We start from the raw sequence: 13657 nt of genomic DNA on the forward strand, positions 1-13657 counted from the left end.
GAAATAAGAGAGGACACATGGAATTGGAAGCAATACCCTATTCATGGATTGGCAGGATTAACATCATTAAAATGGCAATACTCCCCAAAACATTGTACAGATTTAATGTATCTAAAGATACCCATGGCATCCTTCAAAGAAGTGGATCAGGCACTTTTGAAATTCATATGGAACAATAAACACCCTAGAATAGCTAAAGCAATCATTGGGGGAAAAAAATATGGGAGGAATTACTTTCCCCAACTTTAAACTCTACTACAAAGCAATAGTTATCAAAACAGCAAAGTATTGGAATAAAGACAGGCCCTCAGATCAGTTGAATAGGCTTGAATACCCAGAGAATGTTCCCCAGACATACAATCACCTAATTTTTGATAAAGGAGCAAGAAATCCTAAATGGAGCAAAGAATGCCTCTTCAACAAATGGTGTTGGCACAACTGGCTAGCCACTTGCAAAAAATTGAACTTAGACCCCCAGCTAACATCATGTACAAAGGTTAAATCCAAATGAATGAAAGACCTTGATATCAGACCCGAAACCATAAGATACATAGAGCAACACGTAGGTAAAACACTCCAGGACACTGAGACTAAAGGCATCTTCAAAGAGGAAACTGCACTCTCCAAGCAAGTGAAAGCAGAGATTAACAGATGGGAATATATTAAGCTGAGAAGCTTCTGCACCTCAAAAGAAATAGCACCCAGGATACAAGAGCCCCCCACTGAGTGGGAGAAACTATTCACCCAATACCCATCAGACAAGTGGCTAATCTCCAAAATATACAAGGCACTGACAAAAATTTACAAGAAAAAAAACATCTAATCCCATCAAAAAATGGGGAGAAGAAATGGACAGACACTTTGACAAAGAAGAAATACAAATGGCCAAAAGACACATGAAAAAATGCTCCACATACTAATCATCAGGGAGATGCAAATCAAAACAACTATGAGGTACCACCTCACACCCCAGAGATTGGCACACATCACAAAGAATTAGTATAAACAGTGTTGGCAGAGATGTGGAGAGAAAGGAACTCTTAAGCATTGCTGGTGGGAATGCCGTCTAGTTCAACCTTTATGGAAAGCAATATGGAGATTCCTCCAAAAACTGGAAATCGAGCTCCCATACGACCCAACTATACCACTCCTAGGAATATCCCTAGGAACACAAAAATACAATACAAAAACCCCTTCCTTACACCTATATTCATTGCAGCACTATTTACCATAGCAAGACTCTGGAAACAGCCAAGATACCCTTCAACAGATGAATGGCTAAAGAAACTGTGGTACATATACACAATGGAATATTATGCAGCTGTCAGGAGAGATGAAGTCATAAAATTTTCCTATACATGGATGTATATGGAATCTATTTTGCTGAGTGAAATAAGTCAGAGAGAGAGAAAGAAAGACGCAGAATGGTCTCACTCATCTATGGGTTTTAAGAAAAATAAAAGACATTCTCGCAATAACAACTTTCAGACACAAAAGGAAAAGAGCTGGAAGTAACAGCTCACCTCAGGAAGCTCACCACAAACAGGGATGAGTTTAGTTAGAGAAATAACTACGTTTTGAACTATCCTAATAATGAGAATGTACAAGGGAAATAGAAAGCCTGTCTAGAGTACAGGCGGGGGTTGGGTGGGGAGGAGGGAGATTTGGGACATTGGTGATGGGAATGTTGCACTGGTGATGGGTGGTGTTTTTTACATGACTGAAACCCAAACACAATCATGTATGTAATAAAGTTGTTTAAATAAAAAAAAGTGAAGAAAAAAAAAGAAATGAAAGGGGATATGTCACAATAGATACTACAGAAATTCAAAGGATCATGCCACAAAACAAGATAAACTAAGAGAAATAGATAAATTCTTGAACTCCAATAACTTCCCAAGGCTGAAACAAGATGAGCTAAAAACACCTGAAATATCTTCACTATTGAGGACTTTGAAATTGTGATCAAAGTCTTCCCAAAAACAAAAGCTAATCTCATATGAATTCACTAATGAATGCTCTCAAAAGTTATTAAAGAGGACCTACTGCCAATATTTTTCTGGCTCTTTCAGAAAATTGAAAAAAGTGAAACAGTCTTAAATAGTTACTATGATACTAACATCATCTTGACATCAAAAGCAGACAGATGGGCCGGAGCAATAGCATAGTGGTAGGGCATTTGCCTTGTTTGGATCCCCAGTATATCATATGGTTCCCTAAGCCAGGCTCTAATTCTGAGTGCATAGCTAGACGTAACCCCTAAGCGTCACTGGGTGTCACCCAAAAACCAAAAGTAAAAAAAAGCAGACAGACACACTGCCACAAAATAGAAAATTATAGGCCAATATCCTTGACAAGTGCATGCAAATATTCTCAACAAAATAGAGACTCTAGCAAATAAGAGTCTAACAATTCATCAAAATGATCATACACCATGACTAAGTAGGATTAAACCTGGGTTTAACATAAACAAGTGAATCAACATAATACATTACATCAATAGACAAGTCATATGATCCTATGAATAGAAGCAGAAAAGCATTTGATAATATCCAGTACCCATTTATGATTTAAAAAAAACTCTCAACAGAATGGCAATTGAAAGAACTTTCCTCAATGTGGTTAAAGCCATTTAACACAAGTCCACAGCAAACATTATACTCAATGAGGAAAAACTGAAAGCATTCCCTCTAAGATCAGACACATGGCAAGGTTGCCCACTCTCACTACTTCTATTCAATATAGTAATGCCATAGCAATTAAGCAAGAAAAAGATATCAAGTGCAATCAGAATGGAAATGAAGAAGTCAAACTCTCATTATTTGCCAAGACATGATACTATACTTTAGGATTTATACCTTAGAATTTAGAAAATCCTAGGCTCAATAAAAAGCTTCTATAAACAATAAACTTGTATATTAAAGTAACAGGTTGCTAAGTTACCATACAAAAATACATAAACTTTACTATATGTAAATAATAAAGTAGAAGAAAGATATTAAAAATAAAATCCCATTCACAGTTGTGTCTCAAAAAATCAAGTACCTTAAAATCAGCCTAACTAAAGAGGTGAGAGACTTATGCAAAAAGAACTACAGGACACTACTTCAAAACCTAAAAGATGAAATGGATATACATACTCTCTCAATGACTAGGAGTATTAACATCATTAAAATGGAAGGTTTGTACAGATTCAGTGCAATCCCAATAAGGATACCCATGCCATTTTTCAAAGAAATAAATCAGACATTCCTGAACAATAACACACACATACCCAATACACTATCTAAATTATTCCTTAGGAAAAAGAAGATGGGAGGCATCACTTTCCCCAACTTCATTCCCAACTATAGGGCAGTAAGTAGTAATAAAAACAGCATGATATTGTAATAAAGACAGACCCTCAGATCAGTGGAATAGAAATTACTCAACTGAGACTACTCTCAGCTATATTGTAAATTAATTTCAGATGAAAGAGCAAAAGTTATGTGAAGTGGATCAAGGAAATCTTCAACAAGTAGTACTGAAACAACTGGTTATCTACATAAGAAGAAGAAAAAACCTCTGGGCCAGAGTAATATCATAGTGGCTAGGGCATTTGCACAGGTTTGATCCCTTGCATCCCATATGGTCCCCAAAGTCTGCCAGGAGTAAATACTGAGTACAGAGCCAAGAGGAACCCCTAAGCTACTGGATGTGGACCCAAAACAACAAAAATTAAAAAGAATTAATTAAAAATATTAACTTGAACCTTTTTTGAACACCATGCACAAAAGTCAAATCAAAATAGATTAGAAACTTTGATATTAAACCTGAATCCATAGGGTACAAAGAGGAAAGCATAGCCAGAACTCTTCATGGCATAAAAGCTAAAGGTATCTTCAACAATGTAACGACACTGACCAAGCAAATGAAAGAAAGACAAAAAATGGTATTATATTAAAATAAAAAACATCTACATCTCAAAAGAAATGATAACCAGGACAGAAAGATTACCACTGGAATGAGAGAAATTATTCACCCAATGCCCATCTCATAATGAGTCAATATCTAATATTATAAGGCACCGTAGAACTTAACAAGAAAATTCATCCAACCCCACCATAAAATAGGGAAAAGAGATGAAAAAGAAACTCCCAAAGAAGAAATACAGATGGCCAAATGGCACATGAAAGAAAAACTCGGGGCCGGGCGGTGGCGCTAGAGGTAAGGTGCCTGCCTTGTCTGCGCTAGCCTTGGACGGACCGCGGTTCGATCCCCCGGAGTCCCATATGGTCCCCCAAGCCAGGAGCAACTTCTGAGCATATAGCCAGGAGTAACCCCTGAGCGTCACCGGGTGTGGCCCAAAAACAAAAACAAACAAAAAAAAAACAAAAAAAAAAAAAAGAAAGAAAAACTCTACTTCATTAATATCAGAAAGATACAAATCAAACTAGCAATGAGATATCATCTCACACCAGAGACTGGCACACATTAAGGGAAAAAATTATTGGTATGGATTCAGGGAGAAAGGGACTCATTCTCTGCTAATGGGAATGTCAACTCATTCAATCTTTTTGGAAAATATGAATTTTCTTCAAGAAACTGGAAAACAAGCTCCCATTGAACCCAGCCATACTGCTCTGAGAATTTACCTACTTCAGGAGCCCAAGAATACAATGCAGGCATCTACACTTCTATACTCATTGCAGGGTTATTAACAATAGCCAGAAACTGGAAACAACCCAAGTGCCTTAGAACAGATGAGTGAAACAGAAACGGGTACATCTAGACACTGGAACACTCTGCAGCTCTAGAGAAAATGAAGTAAATTTGCTTATACATAGATAGATATGGGAAGTATCATGCTGAGTGAAATAAGTCAGAGGGTGAATGTAATAGAATGATTGTACTCATCTGTGAGGTATTTTGAAAAAAAAAGTATACTATGAGAATACAATACAATAGAGAACACAAATACAATTGACATGATGGGTGGAAGTGCAATTAGGACAGAGAAGAGACTATGACTATAACAGTAATGTTGAAATTTATTTCTCTGGATAAGACTGGGTTCTGAAAGGAGGTAAATTGATATAATTGATAGGCATGATATCCTTTTAGTAACAATACTGCATACCACAGTGCCTAAAAGGAAAAAAGAAGAGAGGAGGAAAAGGAGAACAAGGAGGAAGAAGGAGAAGAGGGAGAGGAAGGAGAAGGAGGAAGAGGTAGAGGAGGAAGAGGACTGCCATAGAGGAAGACTATTGGGAAAGTGAACCAGGACGGAATCAAGGAAAATGGTGGCAGAAAATGAACACTGGTGAAGGAATAGGTGTTGGAACACTATATGACTAAAACTCAACCATTAACAACTCTGAAACTCTGTATCTCATGGTAATTCATTGAAAATTAAATTTAAAAAACCTGGCCAAACCCTTTGCTCACAGCAGTCATTGTGCAGTTTGCTTCCTCTGGCCTAGTCTCCACAACTGCTGCTTTATTTGTGCTTGCACTAAGGTGCATAAGGCTGGAGTGGGCGGAGGGGGGGAGCTCTAATGGATCTAAGCTGGTTGCTCTGTAGCTCATCTTTGCCTCTAGGGTTTGGATCCAGGCCCAACGACAAGGACTGAGTGCCATTCAAGTCCTCCTTGACCCCATCTGCCCTTCTCTGCCTTGGGGAAGTCACGGTGAAGCTACCACCCAGTGCAGTGTGCACTCTCCGAGCTTATGTATATAGCACAGGAATAGAGATGCTGTGGATTCCAAGACTTCAGACTCCCGGTGGAGGTGGGCAAGTGCAGGGTGTGAGTTATGCAAGCTCTCCCCTGGCAGCTGTTTCCACATCACACCCAATTCAGCATATCACAGGTTAGAGGCATCCAGACTAAGTGCAAAGCCAGAAGGCCACCCACAGGTTATAGCTCTCCAGCCCCATTTTGCCCATCCTGTGGCCTGCCAGCACTTCCTCAAAACAAACCCAAGTGCCTTCCTTGCCCATTAATAACCTTCTCTGCATTAATGAATTGTGATCATGAGGCTACCCATTAAGGCAGGACAGGAAAATCATTTGAGTTGGGAAGGATTTTTCTCTGGACAATCATTAATATTCTGAAACACTCCTGGTGTGTATATCATAGTGAGGGTGAGGGTCTTACTATCTTTTTGAGTTTCCATAGAGTACTTACAGTCATAAATAGGCTAATAACTCATTGATCATCCTCCCAGGGGAATTCACTTCCACCTCACCTTATGCACACGTACACACATACATAAATGCATCCATTGCATACATGTGTGCAGAATGGGTAATAACCATGAAGCCCTACCCGGGATAGGAAATAACCCTAATCATGGCCAAAACAATGAAAAAGGAAGGACCTGCAAAGAAGTGGCAAATATCCACAGCAAGAAAGTGCAGAAAGAAAGGGAGAGAGAAACACCTGGGTCCCTAAAAGGGAAGTGGGATAGTGAAAAGAAAGTAACAATAGAAGGATCTGGGTAATGATGTGTTTAATGAGCATCTTCCACCTGACAGACTTTTCCAAGGGCTTCTTCCATAATAGCCCCCTTTATTAGTGCTGTGAATTCTTCCTTGTTGCATGACTCCCATAGATGAGGAAGCAGAAATGGAGTTGCTTAGGCAAAACCACAAGGCTGGAGGATGAAGTGGGAGGATTCCAATTGGGAGGCTACCTGAGTCCTTGTTGAAACTGCTCTGCTCTGTGTTCATCTGATCCTTAATAATTTAAGAATAATTAAAGGAAGACATGCTATAAAATGTATTTCAATTATAGTCTCTGTTTTCTCTTCTCCCACCCCCCATCCCAGACAGTTATCTAATCTTTGGGAGCCAGATGCCCCACTCAATGACAGGGCACCCCATGCCTCCATACACCTTCCTGTCAGAACTGGAAGTTGGTCTGCCAAATCTGTATGTAAAGATGTATACTGAACCAGCCAACCTTGAGGGGCATCAGCAGCATCCTTTTTGCCTTTCCCTGGATCCCCTTTCTTTGAGCAACTCTACTAATATATAGCTCTGTGTACACACACACACACACACACACACACACACACACACCCAACCCTAACCTCACTGACAGCATGGGGAACCCTAGCACTCCAACCCTCAAGCTGTATCTTTGTCTCCTGACCAATCTAGAGTCCCAACAGCAGGATCAACTCCCTATTGGGGAAGATGGAGGGGATCGGGCTTCATAATCTGCTCTTACCTGTGGCTAGAGACAGAACTACCAGCTGAATTTCAGGGTGTACCATGCAGAGTTAAAATGACAATCATCCAAACGAGCCTAAGGACTTCTAACCTAAAGTCGTTGGTTTCTCCAATTTTCCAGTTGCTTCCAAAACCTAGGCCTTACTTTACCACTTATCTCCAAAAGAAAAAATGTGTTTTCCTAAAAAATCATAAACTATGTTCTCCTCTGACTTTCTGGACCTCTGATTCTCATGACCAATAATAAAAAATCAGAGTCTGGAATATCCACTGACATCTGGGCAAGAGTCATAGAACTACCAGGGCCAATTTGTCTACAACAGTTGTATTATTTGTGTTCTATGGATATTGTTATAGATGTTACCAGGAGCATATTTCCTCTATATCCAGAATCCCTGATTAGCCTCTGCATGCGTTGCCTACACAGAGCAGAGAGCCTATTTTCCAAGAGTACCCTTATTTTCACAGCATATTCAGAGCAAAAGAATCTTCAGGCAAGAGAACACCATTAAAAATACATTAAGGACTACACTGGTGAAGGGTGTGGTACACTGTATGGCTAAAACTCAATCATGAACTCTATAACTGTGTGTCTCACAGTGATTCAATTAAAGCATTTATTTATTAAAAATACATTAAGGAAGCTGGAGAGATAGTACAGGGGTGAAGGCACTTCCCTTGCATGGAACCTACCCCAGTTCCATTCTTGCACTATATGGTTCCCCAAAATAGTCAAAGGTAGCCCCCAAACACCTGTAGTGAATATAAATACCCCAGTGCACTCAGGAAAATAGGAAGATGACTCAGAGGACTGAGATACATGCTTGATATGTGGAAGCTCCAGGTTCTATTCCCTGCTCTTTGTGATTCCCTGGGCACTACCCCCAATATATTAAAGATATATGGAGGCAGCTCAAAGAGCTATACAACATACTTTGCATGAGAAAATTCCAAGTTCAAGCCCAAAAATCACCTGGTTCTCTGTGATCCCCAAGCACTGAGCTGGGAGGAATCTCTAAGTATGGTCAGTATGACCCTCCCAAAAAAAATGCATGTAAGTACTTGAAGATCTCAAGGAATAAATACCATTTAAGAAAACTCAACAAATTGCACCACAACAATCCCATCTACCCCTGGAGGCTCTCACACAAGTTTCCAAGCAAGAAATCCACATCCATCAGAAATAAAAAGCCTGGAATAAAGGCCCAGAAGTCCTAACAGTAAATTTGTCCTCACTTATAATTTTGCCTGGTACTTATCCAGAAAATAGTGCCAGAAACACCAGCTATGTGATCTCTGTGCTCTGAAAGTACTGGGTCTGTTGGGGCGGGTGATCCAGGGTCAGTGCACCTACAGAAAGCCTAACTAACTCTGTTCTCTGATCCCAGGGTCTAGTACCAAAGAGGTGTATACGGAATGAAGACAGAGAACTTCTACAGCTCACCCAGGATATTTGTCTTTACTCTAGGAAAAAGCCTGGGAAGGAAATGTGAACACTTGTTTGTATGTGAGAGCTGACATTGACTTTAATTCACAAGCATACCTTATTTTATTCTACTTTGTTGCATTACTTTTTGCAGGTATTTGGCCAAATGGAAAATTTGGGGTGACCTTGAAAGGATACTAATAAACTCCAGTATAATGTAAATGTAGCTGTTATATGCCCTGAAAAACCAGAACAGATCTATGACTAGATTTATTTCTATGGTCTAGAAAAGAATTCACAGGATCTCTGTTCTTGATGTACTTTATCAGTCAATTGTTGCACATCTATGGAGACAGTTCTACCAGGACTCTGATAGTCCTGTATGAGTTCAGACCCCACTGCTTCAATATTCACAGCCAGTAGTTTAGAATTATTTGGTTATGCTTTATAGAGGCAGGTGGATGTTCTAGGCCCTTCCATTAGGAGCATCTAGGAATGAATAAATGTTTTCTGGAACAAAGGCCATGTCAAGGTACTCTGAGGAGCAGCCTAGATCTCTACAGAGATCTAGCTGAGCAATGGATTGTCCTCCCTGAGACTTACTTTATGGTTTAAAAGAAAGAAGGGAAGTTCCTCCCAGTGTGCTAAGAAGCCCCCTTGCTTGCCTGTGGCCCCTCTGAGGCAAAGCTCTTCTTCTCTAGAAGAAGTTCAGCAGTCTGCTCTGCTAGCATCTGATTGTCCAGTTACTTCTGTGGGTATAGTTCATGTAAAACTGGGTGTCAGCTCATGGTCTTTGGCACACAGCAAGACCAAGGATAAATTGGGGTAGCTCATCTTGTGGGTCCAAAAGGATACCAGAGGGCTGGAGTGATAGCACAATGGTAAGGCATTTGCCTTGCACACGCTGACCCAGGTCAGACCTTGGTTCGATTCCCGGCATCCCATATGGCCCCCCAAGCCAGGAGCGATTTCTGAGTGCATATCTAAAAGTAACCCCTGAGCATCACTGGGTGTGCCACACACACACACACACACACACACACACACACACACACAAAATAAAAGAATACAGAACTTGGAGCAGCCTGAGAGAGGGAAGTGTAAGCCTTCAGAGTCAGAAAGTCATGCTGGTTCCAAACCACTTATCAAGTGTTTCACAATGCCATGAAGCATTCAACCTTGGAAACCTCTAGAATTGATAGGGTATGTATACCTCTGGCCCAGACTCTCAGGCAGAGACCATGCTGCCATCAACACATCTGCAGTCTGTCAAATCCACCTGAACTGGAGAGAGCTTCATGGATCTGCTTTGAGGCAGCCCCCAGATACCACCAATTCTGAATACCCAGTGCCTGTATTTTTATAATGCAAAGATTACTCAGCCTAGCTCAGAGCCATTCTGGCTCCACCTCCTCCCTGCAGTGCTCTCAAGGTGGCTTTTTCCACCCCACTGGCAGGATTAAATGGGACCAGACAGAACTCATAATCACCTGAGTGACCTTCAGTGAGTTCCAACAAGGACTCGGTTTCCCTTTCTCTCCAGCACTAAAGAGAACTTACCATAAACTGAAAAAAAATGTAAATATGTCAGTTAGGAGGTGAGGAAGGGGGGCATCCTGAGCTGCAGGATAGGAGAGGGCCTGAGTAGATGGGGAACAAAACACAGAAAGCAGAAAGGAAAGAGGAAAGGCCTCACACAATATGGCAGGCCCCAAGTGCTTTGGCCAAACCTGAGGCTTATATGGCTTGAAGATTTGGGGACACATTTAATAGATGGATTATTTCAAATGAAATTTCAGAGTTCCAGCTTCTGAAAAGCCCATAGATCTGGTACTACACTCACATTCTCACAGGGTCATTCAGTTAATTAAAGCAATGGTTGACCCATGTATGGGTCAATATTCCCTAATCCATCTCCCTCTACCAGCCCAAACTTGATAGTGGCCCCTAGTACACTCTCCACAAGCTGCTCTCCAAAGTGGTCTCGATTTAGCCTCAATATAGGCCCTGGAAACTGGCCTTAAGCAAATGATTTAGAAGTAGGGACTGAAGAGATAGCATAGGGAATAAGACACTTATCCTTGCATGATACCAACTCAGGTTTGAACCCCCAGTACCACTTATGAAACCCTGAGCACTGCCAGCAGTGATCTTTAAGCACAGAGACAGAAGTAAACCCTGAACACTGCCAAATGTTGCCCCAAAATTGCCTAAAAAATAAATGTTAACAATGAATAGTGTGCAGTGAAAGTAGGTTCTCAAATAACCAGAACTATTTTTTATCATCAACCTTCTAACAAATGACAACTGAACCGAAGATTGTTTATTTGGGAGCCTTTTATAGTGAAGAATAACTTTTGGAGTGGGCTAATGGGGGATAAGAAGTGCTCAGAGGACCCAGGTACCACTCCTCACAAAATTCTGGTGATGATGAGGGGCTGCCAGAAATGCTTCTATCAGCCATGCTGCCATCTTGGCAATGCCAATGGGTTGGTTATATGGGGCCTGCAATTAACTGTGGCCCCATACATTAAAGCATGTGCCTCTTAGCCTACATTATTTCTCTCTTTAAGAAAATCTTTTTATGTGGACATAGGACATAGACAGAGATGGCCCTAGTCTGGTGAATATAATGAATCAATGATTCCTGTCACCTCTGCAAACTTATGGGGCAAGAGCTGCTTTCGAGAAACTTTCTGAGGCTAAAGTGAGAGAAAAAGGCTAAGGTGCTCACTGTGCATGTGGCAAGCCCTGGTTCAATTTTGGTCAACACATATGATCCTCCAGGTGCAGATTCCTGAGCACAGATTTAGAAATAGCTCCTGAGCATTTCCAGGGAGGTATTCACTGAGTCCTGGATGGAAGCCAGTTAGAGAAGATAAGGAAAGGGCAGGGAAGAGAGAGGTAAGGGAAGGAGACTCCCCCTCCTTCAATTCCTGATTCCATCCTGGGATCAAGCCTAAGTGTCTGCCCATGACCTCCCAGAGACACACTATGCAGAACTGCCCTCCCTTCACATCCCTCTTCAGTCACCACTAGCCTCTATGGGGGCCTCAGTTCGGATAGTCAAAAGCCTTCTTGGGCTGCCATCACAAAAAATAAAAATAAAAAAGAGAGAGAGAGAGAGGGCCTCCAGCTGAAGTAACTGGGACAGAACAAGAGGATATTTATCAAAGAGATGAATCATTTCAGAAACTGAGTTGCACCTCACTAGGACAGAGGATTTAACATAGCCAGACAGAACTGCTTTTCTGACAAGACCAAACACACCATAACCTCCAGGAACTTCTCCCAGCTCAGTCTCCAGCTCCAGTATCAGCCTATTGTGACCTATGACTACCCCAAACTGCTAGGATCTTTATAGGCCCTGGAGCGCCTAGACCCTGGCACTGAAGGAAGCACTAGGGGCAACACAGAGCCCACAGTGGATGGGACTAGACTTGCTCAGCCATGCCTGTCACTGGATCTCAGGACTTTGCCCAACTTCAGGAACATTGTGTTCAGAACCATGTTCTGAAAAGAAAAGAAGAAAAAAGAAAGAAAGAAAGAAAAGAAAGCTGCCCATTACCCTCCATGTGGCCCCTGGGAACTCTCTTTTAGGTACCCAGAACACTAGCTAATCTCCACACTAGAGTCCTCCCTCTTGGCATTAGGGTCTGCTGAAGTGACAGGTACTCTTGTCTTCCTTTGAGAAATGCCCCAGGGACACTCTACCTCTCCTCCAAAAATCACTGGTGCAATACAGATTGTGAGTTTGTGTGTGTTGTACATGTGGGGAAGGGGGAGGAAGAGAATGAGAGGGAGAGAGAAGGAAGGAGGAAGAGAAAAAGAGGGAAACTTCTCCCCCTGTTGATGTCCCAGACCCTGACACACTACTCTGCCTCTCACTGCCTATTATCAGGAAAATGTCTACTTCCTGTCCTGCACACAAATACACCAATGCTGAAGGCTCCATACCAGACAAGTCTCATTACTACTCATTCCCTCAGACTCTATTTCTGACTAGTACAATTGCCCAACTCTACCACAAGTGGTGGAGAAGTTTGGGGAACAGAAATTGATAGATATGGACCCATTCATCCAGAGGGTGTTCAAGAAATCCTCAAGGAAACACCACACAGGATTTCCTCTCTCTGGGCCTGGTAAGAATGACCCTAATAATGGTTTTCATCCTCCAGACAACAGCTGCTATTGAAAAGAGACAAATCTTGGGGAACCATAGCCTCGGTATCAGGAGTCAGGCAGGACAGCCTTCTGCGCACAGGGAAAAGGTCTTCAAAGCAGTCTCACCCAGAAAAGTTAACACTGCCAGGGAAGAGGGGGGAATTACTGAATTTAGCAGGGTTCAGCCACCTGGTGGACAAGCCTCCACCAAGCATGAAATACTTAAGATCTCCACCTACATACCACAGCCAGGGAGGACTCAAAAACAAGATGGAATGGGGAACTGGTGCTGTTCCTGACTATGGCCTGGATGTACAGAGGCAGAAAAGAGCTGCGGCATTCCCAGGAATGTGGAGTGGATGGGCCCACAAACAGTGAGACCCTCTCTGGCAAATGTGCTCAACCTCTGAGATAAACTCACCTTTCAGGGAAGCGACATGTGACAGGGCCTGGGCATATGTGGCTGTATTCAGGAGTGTTCCAGGCAAGCAGGAGGGGAAGAAAGGTCCTGTGGGACCCACCGTTCGGCCCAGGCTGGCAGAAAAGAAAAAAAATCACATGAGCTTTCCACTTAGTGTACCTGCCCTCCACACAAATTATTCCACTTGCCTCACCTCTGCTGAGCATCCAGAACCTCCTTTTTGCTCCGGGCCTGGTCCCCAGGGGGTGGGGAATTGATGTTTCTTACAGGTGGCGGGGTCACTTCTGCCATAGGCTCCTTGGCTCCTGGCTCCTGGTCAGATGCTCCTCGCTCTGTTTTTCTCCATTTGGCCCTTCGGTTCTGGAACCAAACCTGAGTCCCCAGAGAAACATGTATTCAAGGAAGAAGATACCAGAACTCAAATCCCAAA

The 13657-nt window shown here is 42.1% G+C and overlaps 1 protein-coding gene across 1 annotated transcript in view; it reads right to left on the reverse strand.

Moving 5' to 3' along the window:
- DRGX (dorsal root ganglia homeobox) overlaps positions 1-13657 on the reverse strand; it is a 43059-nt gene that overhangs the window by 21679 nt on the left and 7723 nt on the right. Inside the window, exons 4-5 of the mRNA XM_049790729.1 lie at positions 13421-13599; positions 13228-13340 (exon numbers count right to left, since the gene is read on the reverse strand). Coding sequence (XP_049646686.1) covers positions 13228-13340; positions 13421-13599 — 292 coding nt within the window. The remainder of the gene's footprint in view (positions 1-13227; positions 13341-13420; positions 13600-13657) is intronic.

The sequence above is a fragment of the Suncus etruscus genome, chromosome 17 (genome assembly GCF_024139225.1).
Source record: "Suncus etruscus isolate mSunEtr1 chromosome 17, mSunEtr1.pri.cur, whole genome shotgun sequence".
NCBI lineage: Eukaryota > Metazoa > Chordata > Mammalia > Eulipotyphla > Soricidae > Suncus > Suncus etruscus.